The sequence below is a fragment of the Eucalyptus grandis genome, chromosome 1, assembly GCF_016545825.1.
Source record: "Eucalyptus grandis isolate ANBG69807.140 chromosome 1, ASM1654582v1, whole genome shotgun sequence".
Lineage (NCBI taxonomy): Eukaryota > Viridiplantae > Streptophyta > Magnoliopsida > Myrtales > Myrtaceae > Eucalyptus > Eucalyptus grandis.
The window spans coordinates 26,390,927-26,410,673 of NC_052612.1; the positions used below are offsets into that span (position 1 = coordinate 26,390,927).

A 19,747-nucleotide genomic window follows, 5' to 3' on the forward strand; every position below is an offset into this window, starting at 1 on the left:
GAGTCGGAGCATCAGAATTGTTTGTTGGTTTTCGTTTCTATTTCTTTATTAGTAGAAAGCAAGTCAAGTCAACAGAGGAATACGCGTAAATTTTATGCACCTTCCCAGGGAATCACGTGTGCAATAATGCACCTTTACTTTCTTTTCCATAGCTTTTTTTATTAGCACTGCCGCGTGATTCGAGAAAGTCAGGGACAAAAAGAACACAGTGATATACACTGGAGAGATAAAGCTGCAACCCAACTAGACAGTAATAGCCGCTTCTTCGAATATATAAGCATTCTGCGGAAGCACATCGACATTCATCTCCTACTAATAGCCGATTCTTCGAATCTGAAAGGGAAGTTCTTTCTAGGGATCTCTCACGCTCTCTCTTAAAAGAGACAATTTCCCATAAAAAAAAGGAAGGAAAAAAGGGGGAGGGGGGGAGGGGAGACACCACCATCTTCAGGCAGCATTTTTCTGGAAAAGAAAAAAAGCATTCCCCGCCCTTTCTCCTGAACTCAACCGACCAGCCACCTCCACCATCTCCGTCCGACTGCCTCCTGCCGGCGACTGCTCTCGCATTCCGTTCCCGAAATCCTACCTCACTCCTTCGCCGTCACCTATTTCTTTACTCTCACGAAAAAGGGAAAAGGAAAAAAAAAAAAAAAAAAAGGTCTTGGTCTTTCTCTACGCCGGGAACGGTCGCCGTTGAAGCCCCACACAAAACCTCGGAGCCACAGCCGATCTACGTCGTCCGCCACCTCCAGAGCATCGTCCGCTCGCTGCCATTCGTCGTCCCCGTCCCTGACCTCGGTGGAGTCGACTGAAGCCTGACACGAGTTTGGAGTCGCTATTCTCAACCTTCGCCGCCAACGATGCCCGGGGAAGCCAAGCCAGGTAGGGCCCCGCGATTGAGTTCTCGTTCCTTCTTCTTTTTAGCTTCCTCCTGCTTGATTTTAAAAGAGCAAAGCAAGCTCGATTTCTTTAGTCCTCACTCGCGTCGGACCTGAATGAGTCGTTTTTTTTTTTTTTTTTTTTTTTTTTTTTTTTTTTAAGTTTAAACGTTGCTCGCTGATTTCTCTTGAGTTTAAGTGTGAGCTCGAGCTCCGAATAATTCCATATTCTCTCTCCAACTCGCTGCCCACTACGTGTTTGAAGAAATGCCTGAACAGATTCGAATTTGTTCTGTTCAATGCAGGCTATGGTATGGAAAATTTTAGTTTGAAAAGTGAGGGAAATTTATTTTGGGATTTGCTTTTGTAGAATACCTCTTGAAAGAAAAAAAGTCAGATTGTTCATTATAAATAATATTCCCACAGGCGGTGTTTTGCGATTGACTCATGTATAATAGCACCGGGAGCAGGGGAATGTTGCTAGTTTTCTTTTCTATTTCTTTTATTAATGGAAAAGGCAAGTCAAGTCAAGAAGGACCTATATAGGATGGTTCCGTGCACCTTATGCGAAATGCTGCTTTCTGTTAAATTAGTTGGTGGAGTATATGCTTATCGACTGGGAGCATCAGAAATGATCTGGTTTTCGTTTCTATTTCTTTATTAGTACAAAGTGATATCCACATGAGAGATAGAGCTGCAACCCGACCAGACGCTAAGCATTCTGAGGAAGCACATCAAACTTCATCTCCTCTAATGGCTGCTTCTTCAGATCTGAAAGGGAATTATGACGTCTTCCTGAGTTTCAGAGGTACGGACATTCGAAAGAGCTTCCTCAGTCATTTCTACACGGCGCTTGCCCAAAAAGGAATCTACAGTTATGTCGATAGTGAGGAGCTTCGGAAAGGCGACTGTATAAAGCCGGCACTTATGAAGGCGATTGAGGAGTCGTGTATCGCGATCATCATTTTCTCCGAGGACTATGCTTCCTCACCGTGGTGTTTGGAAGAGGTGGAGAAAATCATGGAGTGCAAGGAGCAAAGAGGACTCACGGTATTTCCGGTATTTTACAAAGTGGATCCTAGAGAAGTGAGAACACCAAGAAAGAGCTACCGAAAAGCTATGGTTAAGCATGAGAGAAAGTTTGGGAGAGATTCGAAGAAAGTGAAGAGATGGAAAAAGGCTCTCCTTGATGCGGGTAGCTTGTCTGGATGGGATTTGAAGGATATGTAAGTACTAAGTAGTGATTGATGTGACACTGCTTTGTTTTTTCTTTTTTATATGCTGAATCTCTTCTTCTTTTTCCATGAAAGTTAATTATCTTTGGAAATTGATGTATTTAGTACCTTTCCGGATTTTGTCAGAGATGAAGCAGATCTTATCAACAGAATTGTGCGGGACATCTCTATGCAGCTGGACCGAAAACCGTTACACATTGCCAAGCATCCAGTTGGAATACATCAACAAGTGGTAAAGCTGGAATCTATGTTAAATCTCGAGTCTCGTGATGATGTTCTCATGATAGGATTATGGGGACAAGGAGGCATAGGAAAAACAACATTAGCCAAAGCCCTTTACAATGATATATTTAGAGGATTTGATGCTTCATGTTTTTTGCCAAACGTTCGTGAAACTTCAAAAGATTCCAAGGATTTAGTTCATTTGCAAGAAAAATTGTTGTCCGAGATATTAGTGGGAAAAGAATTAACAGTGTGTAGTGTTGATGGAGGTATTAATTTGATGCAACATAGACTTTGCCGGAAAAGTGTCCTCCTTGTTCTCGACGATGTCGATGACGTAAAACAATTAAATGCTTTAGCTGGAGGGCGTGAATGGTTTGGTAAAGGAAGCAGAATCATCATTACTACGAGAGATAGCCATCTATTAACTTTCCATGGGATGGGTAAAGATCATATCTATGAAGTTAAAACTCTAGATGATTTGGAAGCTCTTGAACTTTTTGATAAACATGCTTTTTTTGGAAGTGAGGAAATAGTGATAAGTAGGGATCTTGTGGATAGTGCTTTGCATTATGCTAATGGACTTCCTTTAGCACTTGTGGTATTGGGCTCTTTCCTATGTGGTAGAGGGGAACAGGAGTGGAAAAGCGCATTGAATAAACTTGCCAAAAATCCTGACAAAACCATCAATGATGTTCTCAAGTTAAGTTACGATGGACTAGAGGACTATGCAAAGGAGATATTCCTTGATATCGCATGTTTCTTCAAAGGACGATGTATAGAGTACATCATGAATGTCCTTAACAGTTGCGACTTTGACACAACTATTGGAGTACAAGTTCTTGTTGAGAGGTCCTTAATAACTAAGAATGGGAATACAATACAGATGCATGACTTGATTCAGTTGATGGGCATGGATATTGTTAAACAAGAATGTCGCGATGATCCTGGAAAACGCAGCAGGATATGGCTTTGTGAAGATGTCTATGAAGTTCTATCAGGGGAAATGGTAAGTTTTGGTGGTTTGAACACTGATTTCTCTCTTCTTCTCTGACTTCGTATGCTAATTGCAATGCAACTTCTATAAATGCAGGGAACAGATGTAGTAAAAGCCATAGTTTTGGATTTACCCACGATAGAAGCAATATCCATAGGTCCCAATGCTTTCACAAACATGAGAAGATTGAGGTTGCTCATCATGATTAATGTGCATAACTCTTTCCAAGGTCCCATCTTTCTTCCTAACAACTTGAGATGGTTTCAATGGCCTGAATGTCCTTTTTCGGTTCTCAAATTTCCCCCTGGCCCAAAGAAGTTAGTCAGACTTGATCTGTGCAAAAGCAACATTCAAGTCGTGGTGGACCAATTCAAGGTGCGCATTCAAATGAATTGTCCTTATCTCTTACATATCTATATCTGTATGCATATAATTATGATTATTTTTATGTATGTCTTATTGAAAACTTTGAATGCAATAATTACTAACTCTGATGATGCTCGTTAATTGTGCTTAAGAATCATCTGCATCTATTAAATTGTTTATATATGATTAAAGCATTAGAAACAAGATGTCGATCTACTGCATGAACCAACATAAGTAGATTCTTCCCATTTTAGGGGAGTATTAAGCACTTTCCTATGTGAATTTTAATGTCGACTCAAACAGAAGATACTCACTTAAAAAGTTCAATCTCATTTTCAAATGTTAGAAGTACTAAAATCATAAGAAGAATGGACTTATACGGTTAGTAACTTTAATACCAAAAATTGGAACAATTGGTGACATAATTTAACAATTGAATGATGAACATGCTTAGTATTTTAATAAACATGAACTGAGGATTCAATCTGTATGCGCTTGAAATGATAGATAGTAAAAATGCTATCAAAGATTATATATTTTACATAAGAGACGGGCTTATTAGATTCTTTTCAAAATTGCATATGAAAATAGAATGAGATTTTTCGTGCTCATTTGCTTTATCATTGAAGCGAATGCACGCTAAGTACTGTTGATTGAACCTTCTGTTATTGTTTCTATGGTAGAATGCAGCCGATAATGAAAAGAGATATATAGAAATCATGCAGTAAAGGATCTTTAAAGGAGTGAAGTCTTTAGTGTAAGTCAGCCCCAAAAGTCCTGTCTATTTTTATTGTATCGACCTAACCAGAGATTTCTGGCAAGTACTTCTTTATTTTTAGGAGGAGTAAGCGGAACTCCAAGAAAGTTATCTTCATCTTTACGGATAAAATATTCATTTTCAAATATAACTAGGAGTTTCTCCTTCTCCTTCCAAGTATATAACATGTTCCCCTCCTTTCCTTTCAATCGGGCCATTCGGTTGCGCCCTTACTCCATTTATTCCTAAGTGAGAAATCACAGGACGTAAAGCAACTCTTAGGGGAGATAGATTGACCAGCCATTCCTTCTCCCGCTATTTTAAATAAAAGCTTGTGGAGTACAATTCCATGGAACAGTCTTACTTTATAGACGTGCTAGCGCACCACATCTAGGACGCTGATTGTGCGTAATGGCTTTCACGCATGACTAATAAGGCTTTCTTAAAGAGAAGTAAGGGCTCGCTTTGCTAATTTAAATATATTTAAACTTAATTCTAATCTTAAGTTATGTATATATGTATTATATTTATATTCATACAAATACTAGTGTACAATGTAAAGGTGACCTTCCACGGGATTTCAATTTAATTCCTTTCCCAAAATGTCTCGATTACTTATTTTACAAATATTGTATTCATCGAGAGGTGCATAAACTATTAATCTATTTTATCTCTCATGTTTCACAATCTAAATTTTAATCTTTTCTATCCCATAATAAATTTCTTATTGCAAATTTTAATCTTGAAATATCCTACATATATTCTATGTTTGTGTATTGTGTGTTTACCCACAATTTCTTTCCATTAAATATTTCTAATTTAGTGGTTTTGCTCAATTTTTCAGAAATAAATTTTTTTCAAATCTTGTGCATACTCTTTTTAGTTTTCTCTTCCTACGCCTCAAAAGAGACAAACTTCGTGGACTTTCAATTTTGCTGTCATGCTTGTCGGCCACATTGACGCCGGAATGTGTTGAGCGAACAAATAAATAGAAGGGGTTTTTTAATCTAAATGAAGTGGAAAAACCCCACTATGGAGGATAGAAAAGAGACAACATACACTAGGTCTCCCTTGGCCAAATCACCGCCTTTGTAGGCCAGTCCAAGGATGCAGCACTCTCTCGTTCACTCATGAATCCCTAAAAGGGCAGAGAGAAAGACAAAGAAAAGATAGATTGAAACTTCATTTAATAGATTAATTGTGTTTACCATGAGACACCGAGAGGGCACTTATAAGTAGGAGCCTACCGTACTTTTGAGTAACCTCCAAGTACAGAAAAATGAACCCGAAATACAAAATTCAAACAAGCTACAATATTATCACATTGTAATCAAGACTAGAACAATCCTAAAAAGTATAAAACAGGCTCACTGATCAAGAAATATTTTTTATCCCTATTACTTTATTCACAAGAGAGAATCTTGAAATCTTGAAAAGACTCCTCCTCAAGGCCAACTTCATGGTGATAGATTAGCAACATTGAAACTAGTGGAAACACCATTCCCTCCACAAAGATCACTTTTGCAGGTATTATTATCGATGTGTTCCAAAACTAGAAAAGAACCGTCCGTAGCACCACGACTAGGTGGAAAGCGCTCTTCTCAAATAAATCCAGACAAGATCACCTTCTTTAATAACAGCAGGCTTTTCTATTTTTTTTTATTTTTGGCTTGACTGGGATATTTGATATTTTGCTTCGGACTTCTCTTCCTCACTTCCTCATGTAACTTATTGATTGTCTTAGCTCTTTCTCCATATTAGTGGTGGATAATGGTGTAAGATCCAAAGGACTTAAAAGATGCATTCACTACACAACGTAAGGAGTTGTCTTTGGAATACCATGTGGGCGCACAATTTCACTAATATAAAGTTCAGCAACATATAATAGATCAAGGGTCTACTGCATTCAACAAAATGTGTGATTCTCAAAAATCGATCAACCAAGCACCATGACCTAATAAGTGATGACACGAGAGATTCCCAAGCTTCCACCACCATTATGGCAGGTTTGCATATCTCTGCATAAGATTGTAGGTTCATGAAGTGACACCTATGTTAGCCTAAATTCATGTCATGAATTAGCTGGCAAAGGATTTGACCATGGCTCATGTGCTCCCACTTGAGGTCACACTCTCTCTCTGAATTACATGTATTGATTCTAAACATATACATAGTAGAAGTGGCCACGCTACGTAGCATTGGAATGATTTCTCGTGTGTCACTTGATAGAGCTTAGTGTGTGGTGAAATTACGAGTAATATTCTTTTTTTAATCTTCTCTTTTGGCCAAGGATCGCTTAATAAACTCATATTTAACATGGGAGTGGGAGTGCTCTGTATACACCATATGATCAACTAATTTCTAATCACATGAGTCTTGAATGATGATCAAGTGTTTTTCATTAAATATTTTTATCTTCATTTTCTTTCCATGTGGATATTTCTTGCAGGACTTTAAAAATTTGAAGTTCCTTTACTTCAGTGAATGTCTGTCCATGGTTTGTATGCCGAACCTCAATTTTTGTCCAAATCTCGAGGAATTGAATCTCAATGGGTGCAAAAATTTGGAGCGTGCTCATGAATCAGTTGCATATCATGCCAAGTTGAGGTTGCTGGATCTAGAAGGTTGCTCTAACCTTCATCATCTCCCTGATATACTCCAACCCAAGGATCTTCAATTCCTCAATCTTCGTGGTTGCTCAAAGTTGCGAAGATTCCCTAATATTCCAGAAAAAATGAAATGCTTGCAAAAACTTGTTTTAACTGAGACTTCAATTGAGGAACTTCCTGCATCCATGGAAAATCTTGTCTCTTTAAAGAATTTGAGTTTATTTAGATGCAAGAAATTGGCAAACCTTCCATCTAGCATTTACAAGTTGCCAAATCTTGAGAGCTTGAGCCTTGATGGTTGTTCAAAACTAATCAAGTTTCCAAAGGAGGAGGAGGATTCGAGTGATCTGTGTAGCAAGACAGGATTTCCCAAGCTAAAGTTGTTAGAGCTTAGGGGATGCAATCTACAAGAAGTAGAGTTCCTAGAGACTCATTCATGTTTTCCATCCTTGAAATATTTGGCTTTGTGCGAAAATAATTTTGCTAAGCTTCCACCGTGTGGGCACCTACATAATTTACTTAAATTGGATGTTTCGGAATGCCAACAGCTACAAGAGATTGGCGAGGTTTCAGGGCAATTGCTTGAATTGCAGGCAAGGAATTGTGAATCTCTAAGCAAAATTCCTTCCGACATATTGTCGATTGACCAATTATTTCTCCGTAATGAGGTTAGACTCTCTCTCCCTCCCTCCCTCCCTCCCTCTCTGATTAATACGGAGTTGTGTACATATATCGCTAATTGTAGCTAAATTTGACTCATTGAAATTCCTCTTTTTCGAGTGTCAAATTCAAAATAATATCTTAACAATTTACTTTTACAACAGCGATTTTGGGAATTGGATTTCTTTTCGCCTTCGCCTTGTGAAACTATTCTACCTGGAGAAACTATTCTACCTGGAGGAGAGATGCCGCAATGGTTACTCCTGAATAAGGAGGGTTATATATCTTTCACAGCTTCGAAGAATTTGTATAAGTTCGTAAGATTAGCTATCTATGTTGTATGTCGAGTAAAGGAAGGGAAACCAAAGGACTTTAAGTTCAGATTATACACTAATGGCAGATTCTTAGGAACGTCCGTGCCAGACAGGTTCCCCATATTGCATTCAGAACATGTGTCATTACGGTTGTATACATTGAAGAGACTCTGGGGAGTAAACCCTTTTGATCGAAATGACTCAAGTTCTTTCCAGTTAGGCATTAAAGCATCAGATGGTATAATTGTAAAAAAGTGTGGATTTCGATTAATATGCAAGTCACTAGAGGACGAGTTGGAGGCTTTGAATCAAGATGACGAGTTGTTAGATCCAAGTTTGTTTTATAAGATTTGGCATCACGACGAAGAAACGACTAGAGAGGAAGAAATTTCGGCCGATCTCTTAGATCTGGAAAAGGTCTCTCCCTCCCTCCCTTCCCCCCTCCGCGATTGTGGTGTGTGTGTGTGTGATTAATATGGGTGCTTTGTGTTTTTATAATGCAAAACTGCAAATGCTAGTAAACAAAACAAGCTAATATATTGTGATTTTGCACCTATATGTAATAGCGGGGACAAAACCATGAAGACAACTACCAAACAAGCTCAGAAGAAGGCGACGATATGGATGACTCCCCGCTCGCCAATGTCATGGCTGACTTTTCAGTTGAGGTCTCTCTCTCTCTCTCTCTCTCTCTCTCTCTCTCTCTCTCTCTCTCTCTCTCTCTCTCTCTCTTTCCGGCCCCCGGGGATACGCGTGGATTCATAAGTGCATGTGTTGATTTGTTGTTGGGGTGTACGACAGGCGCACTGTGTTTGTATAACGCAAAAACTGAAAATTCTGTACAAATAAGCAAATCTAACGTAGAGTGATTCTACACCATGTGATACGACAATACTCGCAAGTGAGGTGAATGATTTCATGAGTATTACATATAAGGCAAGGAAAGATCGATATGTTTAATTATTACAAAAACTCTAGCTTTGGTTAAATTACCAGAAAAATTCTCAAATCAAACTCTTCTATTTTAACTAATTATCAACTTTAGTACGTCTAACAATTTACCGGTATAACAGAAGTGTCGCTATTCTGAAATCGCTCCTCACCACATGGATATTCTTCCCGGAGGAGATATGCCAGAGGAGTTCATCATTGTTGAAGGCAATACCATATCTTTCATGGTTTCACAAGACTTTTATGATAAGTTTTTGGGATTAGCTCTTTGTGTTGTTTTCACTATAGAAGATGGAGAAAAGGAAATATTTTTCGACATCGTGCCCCATCTTAACGGCCAAAGACGGAATGGGCTATCGGGATCTCTCGGTTCATTTAATTCAAATCACATGTGGATTCAATATCTCAAACAGAATGTGTTGTGGGGAGTGTGGAAGGGAGCTGTTGATTTTCTTGAATTTGACGAGGATTGCTTACGATTTAGCCTCACACTCAGTGTATCGGGTGGAACTGTAAAAAAATTGGGATATGTGCTAAGATGCAAGCAAATGGATGATGATTTGAAAGTTGTACTCGAAGATAAGCAATTGGTGAATCTAGCTTCAATATATGAAATGAAGCACAAAGAATTCTTCTACAAATTTCTCCCACGCCATATGGAGCGAATGGAAGCCATGCAAATGGAAGCCAAGTACAGGAACACTTACACGGTCATATATAGTAGCGACAGCGACAACGATAGCAACAGGGACAGCGACAGCAACATCGACACAAATTAAATGGGAAGAGGCGAGTGTAATAGTGCTGATGTGTAGCTCTGAAAGAAGCAATCATTAAGCCAGCGCAACAAACTAGGGGTTGGCATATGTTTCCTGATACCTCGGGACATTTATGTTTGTTGTTGAAGTAAGAGATGGCATTCACTTCAATCTCTAATGTCAGATTTGGAAAATGGAGAGAGGGTGACTTGGCACACAAGATACTTCAATTCAGTAGAACGTGGCTTCATGTTTGGCTCAAATATCTTTAGTAGGTGTAGTCAAATCATATCAATAAATGACATGTCAATATTTTTCGTTAGTAGATTTGGTGGAGCTAACAAAAATACTTAATTGTATTGATTTGATAGATTTTAAGACTTCATTTCACTTTTTGAAAGTCTTGGAACTTGATTATACTTTCGCAACAAATTTTACAACTTTTAGAGTACTTATTTATAAACAAATCGTATTCATATTTCAACTCCCCAAGCACGGTTTCCCTTTACTTGGGTAATTTTAATTTTTTTTATGTAGTTTGTAGATGAAGTAAAAAGGTTTGCGGAACGGGAGAATTACCAAAAAAGTCATAAACCTATTGCAATTGTGTCAATTCAGTTATAAAATTTTTTTAGGCCAATTTAGTCCTAAACCTTTTATAATTATGCCAATTCAGTCCATCCGGCCAAAATTAGCTGGCGGCGGCCTTGGCGCCGACGAGACAGTGGCCAGGGCAAACGTTGATGTGGCAATTTTTTAACTTTTGAACTTTTAATTGTTTTCAAATTTTTTTTTGAATTTTCGAATTTTTTTTCCCACCTTCTTCTTTGTCGCCAACTCGGGCGCTAGCTAGAGGTGAGGGCCGAGCAAGGTCGATCTCGTCTGACCACTAGCGAGGCTCGCCCTCGCCGACCACTAGCAAAGGCTCACCTCACCCAATGACGACGGCCTCGCCGGTTGCTAGAGAGGGCCTTCGCCAAACCGGATAGCGAGGCTGAGCCTCGCCAAATCTGGTGATGGTCCTCGCTGGCAGCCGGCGAGGCCACCATCACCAGATTTGGTGACCTCTCGCACTTTTGGTCATCGGCAACCCAAGCTAGGGCCTTATCGCTCCCTTCGGACTTGTTTGTTGTCTGCATCCTCTCCAAGGATGCCCTCAAGATCTAGTGATGGTCCTCGTTGGTGGCCGGCGAGGTCGCCATCGCCAGATTTGGTGAGGCTTAGCCTTGCCTAGGCAGCCTCGCCTAGGAGGCCTCGCTATTGCTGGGCGAGGCTCGCTTTCGCCAGTGATTGGTGAGGGCGAGCCTCGCTGACCATAGGAAGAAGAAGGTAGGAAAAAAAATTCAAAAATTGCCACATCAACATTCGTCGGCCAGCTATCCCTAGTTGACATCCACATCAGTGTCAACCGGCCAATTTTGGCCGGATAGACTAAATTGACACAATTGTAAAAGGTTTATGACTAAATTGGCTCAAAAAAAATTATGACTGAATTGGCATAATTGCAATAGATTTATGACTTTTTTGGTAATTCTTCCTTTGCGGAATTAATGTGTTTCTATACATATCCCTATTATAGCAGTATGTAAAACTTTGCTCATTGCCAAAAAATAATCTTTGTTATGCCCTTATGTTAATGTTAGTCGTTAGTAAACTTAAATTAATAAAGTAAATTTCATCAAATGGTCGTAATAAATAACTAAATATCTTGGTAAATATTCTAGAACAAGTGTAAATCACCCAAAATCCTCAAAATATGGTTATTAACTTTGCAGTATAACTTTGCATCACGAAAATCCCTTTTGTTTTTGCTAATTTGTGAGCGTCATCATTATTCAATTCTCCACTGATACAGTATTTCTCCTCTTTATTTGTAAATCGTAAGTATTTTTCCGATGGTCATAAGTCCCATGAAGTCCTCATTATCATCACTACATCTCTAGTTAGTATCTTTCTTTTGAGGTTAGCAATTTGATTGTAGAGTTTATCTCTTGATGATCCTATCACTTAGGAATTATCCAATAGCATGGTAAATTCCTTCATCAAACACATAAGTGACAGTATGGATTTTTAGTAACTACAAAGTGCATGTCAACAGCAGTACTTGCTAGAGAGTCCTTGCAACTTTAGGTGATGATAAATAGTATTTCTTCAAAGGGAGTAGGTTTCCTAAAGTTCTCGCAAGCTTGGGAATTCTAGCATTTGAAAACTTTTCGAGGGACCACCTCCTTATTTGAGAAAATTATTTTATTCAGTAGTCAAATCGCTAACAGCTAACGTGATGTGACCAGCCAATTAAATCGATCGTATAAAATGCCGGTCCTCTTACTTGACACTTAAATGTTGAAATTGATTTGCTTGCCACACCACACATCCCTACCGCATCGTATAACATTATGGCCTTGTCCCTTGTACCGACACACCTCTCTTTTGCGGTGATTCTAACTTGATTAGCACTCTTCGATGTGTATGTGTATGTGTATGTTTTCCAAGTAAACTATCCTTAATCTAGTACTAGCCCTTCTATACTCTGATTAGAATTACCCCGGCGGAGCCATTCTGCAAAATCAATGGACCAAAGATTTGTGGCGGAGCCATTCTACAAAATCAATGGACCAAAGATTTGAAAACAACGCATCATGTATTTCCTATTAAAATTCTCAATTCATAATACAAAATGGTTGAACATAACCATAAGATAGACCTTAAACACATGGCTAACAACTATGTCGATTATTTTAAATCAGAACCTTATCTAAGTATTTAATAAGAAAGTCTATTATACTAGACACTTGATTAATAGCTAGGTACACTTATCCTGGCTTTTACAGACCACCTTTTCGAGGACAATGAAAAACCAGGTTGACCAATCTTGTTCAACAATGGCGCACGATGAGAAAAGTCCACTTACCGCCCTAGACATCCACGGAACATCGCGGCATAGGCCAAGCCGAAGACGCTTTTATCGCATTAAAGTTCTCGGGATGTCTACATTTTCCCACATCAGCGGGCAATTATGCCCTCCCATATGTTGGATCACCATTTGAATGAAAATGGGCCTCACAAGGCACACCTTTCAATCGTGCAAAGTATCATGTGTTTTTGACTTCTTACATGGAATTAATGAATCTACATAGAGTTTTATTAGCTTAAAAAATCGCTTAACTCCCTGTGTTATTGGAGCAGCATCACCATGCAAGGTTCAATTAAGCTGTTAGATGAAGTAAGGATCTTTTATTTCCCCATTTTGGGACAAGGTAGTATACAAGACTAGTAAGTACTAGGGGTGTGCAAAATACCCAGGAATCACCCGGACTGCCTGGAACCGGACCGGAACCGCCCAGAACCGGACCGGAGCCGCTCAGAACCGGCGGTTCTTGAGGGAACCGGTCCGGTTCCCGGTTCCAATTTATGAGAACCAAGTGGGTACCGGTCCGATTCTCGATTCCATGGGCGGATCTCGCCCGCCCGCCCACTCGAACCGGATTGGAACCTTTTTACTATAAAAAAAAAAAAATTACTAAAAGAAACCGTAAATCTCATCTCACTCCCTTCTAGGGGTGTGCAAAATACCCGAGAACCGCTTGGACCGTATTTGTAAATTCGCTGCATTTACTTCTCCCGCTGTCTGCATCTCCACGTACTTAAATTTGGTTTTTCTTTCTTTGGCTTGCTTTGATGTCACGTAGTCGTTCTATGTTGAAAACCAAAATTGTTTCGCGTCAAAGATCGGTTCCATGGATCCACCCGAGAACCAGACCAGACTAGCGATCCGATTCCCGTGTGGATCCATGCAACAAACGGGTGGATCCCGGTTCCAATTTTTCGGAACCAGTCCTTAGCGGGCGGTTCCCGGTTCTAGGTCGGGAATCGCCCGCCCAAACCATGCACACCCCTATAAGGTACCAACCTTTGCAAATAGAAGATAACCTCAGACAAACATGCGCTCTATGTTGCAGCTAATAGAGAATGAAAAGATTTATATTTGAAGCAAGCCAAGAAAAAATAATGAGTAACCTCATAAGTTGCTCCGGGAAGAAGCTCAAGTTATAGACTAGCATCAGTTTCCTGCTCACAATTCAACTCTCTCCCCACTTCCTCATGGATGCAATGACGAAGCCGCAAGATTGTTGTGATTCTTGAGAACTGGACAAGTCCCATCTGACACAATGCTATTCCACAAAAACAATAAGAAAAAAATCAGGATTATTATGGGATTGTTGGAAAATCTACTACTAAAACTTCGCAGGTGCTCATGGTCTTTACACACTATCCATCACTTAGGAGCTTTGGAGACTTAATTCGTCTAAATTATGTTATGATGATATATCAACCAATGAAAACCAACAAAAGATCTATACTACTTTTTTGCCAAAATAACCAAAGATAATTGTCAGTCAAAGTTGTTTAATTTTTAGAAATCTGCACCAATTTGAATGGAAGAACTAGCATATGTACTATCTGTGTCATCTCCAACTGCAGATGGATTGCATTTGGGTCCTTATAGATGGAGCTTAAGTGCATTTGGGATCTTACCCGTCTTTTATCAATTACAAGAAGAAGTGTGCATAAATGCTTAGTGCCTTTTTTGTCAAAGAAATAAAAAGAAAAGGAATGACATCTTCATGGGAACCCCAACTACGTTTACAACAAAACCATCACTTTGGAAGGGAATTTAGAAATTAAACCATCACTTGTCAAATTCATGTGATGTCTCTTATATATTCATGAAAAGGTTTAGCTCAGGGACAGCAATAACTGAATTTCCTTATCTCCTTCCCCCTTTGACTTCTCACCAAACTCACCTATGCCAATGCCAACAAATCTACCAGGGTAGGTGTTATATGCATGCACAACAGTTATGTGTACAAAGAATCTCCAAATTACAATTGCCAGTATAAAATGCATCAAACGGGCAGACTATACAAGAAAAATAACACCATTGAAAATTTTGTACCTATAGATTTTTCCAAAGTTGGCAACAGGTGGAAAACTAGAAAGCGCACTTATCCCAAAGATCAAAAAAAAGAGATGCATGCATCAAATTCATGCTAATGGAAGTAGAAATTTTTTTTTGTCTAATCAAATATTTGAAAGACAGCGTACATCTGAAATTCAATAGATGATGGTGCACGTACTTTAACAAAAGATCAGATACAAAGAGCCCCCATATCAAGTGGCCCTCCATCAGATCCACTAGAAAGTGCAGATGTGTCAGACCCTCTCTTGCCTCGCTTCTTTTCCTTTCTACCTTTTCTGGATTCAAGAGCTCGATTACTGCAAAACAACGTTTAGACATAAAAAAGGAGAAATCTTCAGTGCTGTCTTTGTTCTTGTAAGTACAAATTTATATTACTCATGTATGAACATTTTTCCAAGGTGAACCCATTATTTGTCAAAGCATAGGAGTGAGAAAATAGTCCAGACTTGAAGTTAAGTAAGATACAATTTTGGATACATAAGCCATAATTTCAAGATACGTATGAACTCGAATCACACGGAAACAGGAAAGGTACTTCAACAAAAGACAAGCTTAAACTATAACTTTACATATAAAGCACTGAGAGAACGAGAAATACTTGGAAATTGCAGAGACTTTCTCTGTCCCTGACCCGCAACAGGACTTGTATTTCTTTTTTGAACCACATGGACAATTCTTGTTTCTTGGAATTTTCTGCATTGCAAGATAAAACAAGCAAATAAAAATGAAGGAGCGCATCACCAAAAGTTCTCACGTTTGAGCTAAAACCAAAATGGTAAAAGAGGTAACATAGTCATCTTTTGTGGAAACCTTGTCTTCTCGCTGGGCACTGCCATCATCATGAGTCTGTTTAGCGCTATTGCTAGGTGGATTTTCTTTATTGGCCTCTTCCACAGGGTCCTCTCTCTGTTCCTCAGAATTTATCACCTAAACACCACAAAGAATTATGAAATAATTTTGGGTGTAACATGTTTGACTACCCCAAAAATCTATGGTTGACAAGACAAAGCACGCTAATTCTACCAGTTGCATCAAAATGACTCCAAACAAGCTTCTCGTGAAGCTCAACACGGTATCTTTGAAACCGCAAAGTTAAATTATTAAAGAAAATCTAGAGACATAAATACTGACCAGCCATTACCATCAGAAGCATCTGCATTGCAGGGAGACCGGACAGCTTCCTCTGAAAAATCTTCAATACCTTTTTCTGCTATCAAATACTCTATGGCAGCATCAACATCCCCATATGTCGCAACCTGTTTTTCAGTGCACCACCTAAAACTAGGTTAATGGACTGCTAAGTTTTTACACTTAGCTCGGGCTCTCCCAAGCCCATACCAATTCGCGACTTAAGGTTTAAAAATTTTTAACATGTAAAATATTATTATCTAGGAGTCGCCACTAATCAGTTTAGGGTAGGTCGATTAGACACCTAAGTAAAATAAATGGAGATTTATTTTACTCCTACGAACCAAAGACTATGGGTACGGGGACTTGGTTACATTAGACTTCTATAATGCCCTTTCGGTAGCATTTCTTTTTAATTTTTCAAAATTGTTTTTGCAGGCGACTGATTTATTTTAACCTAAATTACTATCATGCAAATAGTGACCACACAAGTACTCATCTATTGTTAAAACATTCAAATAAATAAATTGCATCACACAAAGCAAGCATTCATTTTTGGATTTTCTTAAAAATTAGAATTCTTTTATAAAATGCATTTTAACACTAAATGACTTAATCTTATTAATGTGCAAATTCTAATTAAATGGGTCTATTATGCAAACTAGTTAATATGCACCTAGTATTTTTGTATTTTTTATTTATTGAAATTCAAAACTAATAAAAACCCTAATTAAGCAATCTAAAATAATTTTCTAATCCATTTTTGGGATTAATTTGACTTAAACCCTAATCTGTCTTAGAAAATATTTTTATTTTTTTATTTTAAAGGGAGGATGAGAATATGAAGATGTGCCAATTATATCTAAGACTCTAAAAATGCTATTTAAGTCTAATCCTAACTTATTTTTTTTTATAAAATATCTAAAAATGCAGTCTTAAAAATATTATCTAAAAATGCAATCCTAGAAATATAATCCTAAAAATTTGATTAATTAAACCTACGTGTCTATTATATTAAACCCTAATGTCCTATATGCTCAGGCAATTTTTTTTGAATATTTCGATTTTCTGATTTTTTTAGTTTTTTTAAAAGATAAGTAATTATTAAATAAATATTAAATCTAAACTATCAACCAAATAAATGATTAAAATAATCGAAAAAATAACTTGTTGTCTCACAGGTCAAATTAACGATTATCCTAACCTTAATTATCACAACAAAGAGTTCAAGATAATTCAAAAACTAATCCGAAGTCTTACGGATCAAATTAATAATTATAATGATTTAACAATTAAAATTCTACCAAAAAGCACAAAAATTAATATAATTAAAAAATAATCATATGTCTCTCGGATTAAATTAATAATTACAATAATTCCGGACAAAATCTTAGTGGATAATGCCTAAAGAAAAAAAAGGGTTTGCTGCAGCGTTGATGAGCGTCGAACGAACGGGCGACGTCGGTGCTACCCAGCAAGGGGACCGAGGCGATGCAAGGGTGTCGGGCACCGGGCGGTTGCGGAGGCGCGATGTAGGTGCGGGAGGCGCAATGCGAGCGCGGGGGAGCAGCAGCGGGCGTCGGAGGTGCGGTGATGGAGCTGCGGGCGAGTCCGGTGGAGCGGTAGTGACGTCGGTGATGGAGCTACACGTCGCGGGCGAGTCCAGCGGTGCGACGTGGTGGTGCTCGGAGAAAGGCGTGAGGGTGGCTCGGAGCGGCGGTGACAGCGGTCGGCTGCCGACGTTGGGTTGCGGGGGGCGCTGTGGTGGACGCCTGCGGATCGTGGGTGAGGTGCGGGCCAATGCTTCGAAGCGCAGAGCGTCGGTTGCTGCGAGAGGAGGAGTCCCGATGGCTGAACCATGGTGGCGTTAGGCTCCGGCGAAGTGGGAAGCGGCGTTGCAACAGCTCGAGTCCTGGCTCACAAGTTGAGGTGGTCGGTGGCCAGACCAATGGGTTGCAGGGAGCGTCGGCGAGCGAAATTGGAGCGGCAAGTTTCGTCGGTTGCTGCAGAGGCAGAGTCGCAATAGCTGAGCCGCGGTCGAGGGTTGAGGCGCGGTGCTGCACGTCGGGGGGGGCGGATCTGGCGGGAAGACGATGGCGGAGGTGCACGGAGCTCGGGCGATCACGGGTCACCGATGCGGGGCGTCGGGCGAGACCGGCGTAGCGATGATGGCGGAGACGTGGTAGTGCTCGCGGGGATGTGCAAGCAGCGACGGACAGGAGTTGCACAAAGCTGGAGCACCGGTCAAAGGACTGTTGAAGAAGAAGACCCACCCTTTTTCCTTTTTTTTTTTGGGATAAGTGTTCTAGAAGTCCTAAAACTTGTCACGAAAATGCATTTCAGTCCTAAAACTTGCAAAAAGTGCAAATAAGTCCTCAAACTTGTCAAAATAGTTCAATTGAGTCCTAAAATTGACGCCATCAGTTTTATTGACGGAAAATGCTGACGTGGCGCTAACGTAGTATTTTAAATAATTTTTTATTTTCTAGCTGGTTTTTTAATAATTTTTTATTCAAAATTTTTAAAAATTATATTTAAAATTTAATTTTTAAAAATGTTAAAAAAATTTTTAAAAAAGGAAGGAGAGGCAGCCGCCCATCGCCGGAGGGGGCGGCGATGGTCGTCGGCCGCCGCCCGACTAGGGCGAGGCCTCGCCGGCCTAGGCGAGGCCGGCACGGGCGAGGGTTGCCGGCCCTCGCTCGCGTCGAGCAAGGGTCGCCGGCCCTTGCTCGGGGCCGACGAGCCCTCGCCGCGCCCGGGCGAGGGGTCGCCGGCCCGCCCGTGCCGGGGAGGGCCGCCGGCCCTCGCACAGGGCGGCGAGGCCTCGCCCGGTTGGGCGGCGGCGCAACCGGCAGCGTCGCCGGCCGCTCGGCGACGGACGACCGCCTCCTCGCCCCCTTTTTTTTCTTTTTTAATAGTTTTTAAAAAATGAATTTTAGTTTTTAAGTATAAATTTTAAAAAATTGAATAAAAAATAATTTAAAGCCAACTAGAAAATAAAAAATAATTTAAAAAGCCAGCTGGAAAATAAAAATTAATTTAAATGCCACGTCGGTATTTTTAACAGAAAATACTGACGGTGTTAGCTTTAGGACTCAATTGAACTATTGTGACAAGTTTGAGGACTTATTTGCACTTTTTGCAAGTTTTAGGACTAAAATGCATTTTTCGTGACAAGTTTTAGGACTTACGGAACACTTATCCTTTTTTTTTTTTACTTTCTCTCTCTCTTTATATTGACTTTTCCTCTTTGCGGCAATCTTCTTTCTTTTCCTTATGCAGCATGTCAAAAGGATAAGAGAAAGATTACCTCTTGAAGATGGACGGAAAAGGCTTGTCTCTCTTTTTTCTTTCACTCTTTCTCACGCTTTTTCTTTCTGCACCTTTTTTTTTTTCTTGCACGAATTTTTCTCTCGATTTTTTTTAATTCGCTCTCCAATTTCTCGAAAAATGCAGCACTCTGTTATAGTGGTTCCAAACGGCTGCGGCATTTTCTAACTTTCCATCTCTTACCACATTAAATCAAATTTGTAAATTAGAGCGTGATTTCACAATTAGCTCAATCTTGTTCATATTTATTTCATTTTGTAAAATTTGTGCCCCTTATTCACTTGATTTTTAAATTGTTTCTGCATTTAACAAAATCTGGACATCAATCAGAATTCCATATTTCCTTGCATAATTCAATCAAATCAATTTTCATCATTTTCATTTTTTTCTTTTTATTTGTTCAAAATGCAATTTTATTTTTCCAAAATTAGGTGTCACCACCATACATTTGCAGCAATGTCTGTAAAAGTATCGCATGTCACACAGAAGCCACAGAAAGGTCTTGTATTCTAATTCTAGACACCCAGCAAATGAGAGGAAAGCATTTAATGCAAAGAAGCG

General features: G+C 39.5%; 2 protein-coding genes across 8 annotated transcripts in view; one reads left to right on the top strand and one right to left on the bottom strand.

Moving 5' to 3' along the window:
• The first annotated feature begins 432 nt into the window (after nucleotides 1–432).
• LOC108956895 (TMV resistance protein N-like) lies at nucleotides 433–9,768 on the top strand. Its single transcript, XM_039318051.1, has 8 exons — nucleotides 433–882; nucleotides 1,543–2,104; nucleotides 2,240–3,344; nucleotides 3,429–3,707; nucleotides 6,905–7,732; nucleotides 7,889–8,455; nucleotides 8,605–8,706; nucleotides 9,112–9,768. Exons 1-8 carry the CDS (start codon nucleotides 861–863, stop codon nucleotides 9,766–9,768), a joined length of 4,122 nt encoding a protein of 1,373 aa, XP_039173985.1. The 5' UTR covers nucleotides 433–860.
• Nucleotides 9,769–13,708: 3,940 nt separating this feature from the next.
• The window catches only part of LOC104416040 (OVARIAN TUMOR DOMAIN-containing deubiquitinating enzyme 7-like), an 88,694-nt gene continuing 82,655 nt past the window's right edge, over nucleotides 13,709–19,747 (bottom strand). For 2 of the 7 annotated variants that reach the window (XM_039311515.1, XM_039311504.1), the window contains exons 10-12: nucleotides 15,327–15,421; nucleotides 14,886–15,024; nucleotides 13,709–13,908 (exon numbers count right to left, since the gene is read on the bottom strand). In XM_039311515.1, coding sequence (XP_039167449.1) covers nucleotides 13,827–13,908; nucleotides 14,886–15,024; nucleotides 15,327–15,421 — 316 coding nt within the window. In that variant the 3' untranslated portion in view covers nucleotides 13,709–13,826. Of the gene's footprint in view, nucleotides 13,920–14,885; nucleotides 15,025–15,326; nucleotides 15,422–19,747 lie in introns of all 7 variants that reach the window. The other 5 variants (XM_039311533.1, XM_039311521.1, XM_039311511.1 and 2 more) reach the window with 4 other exon arrangements.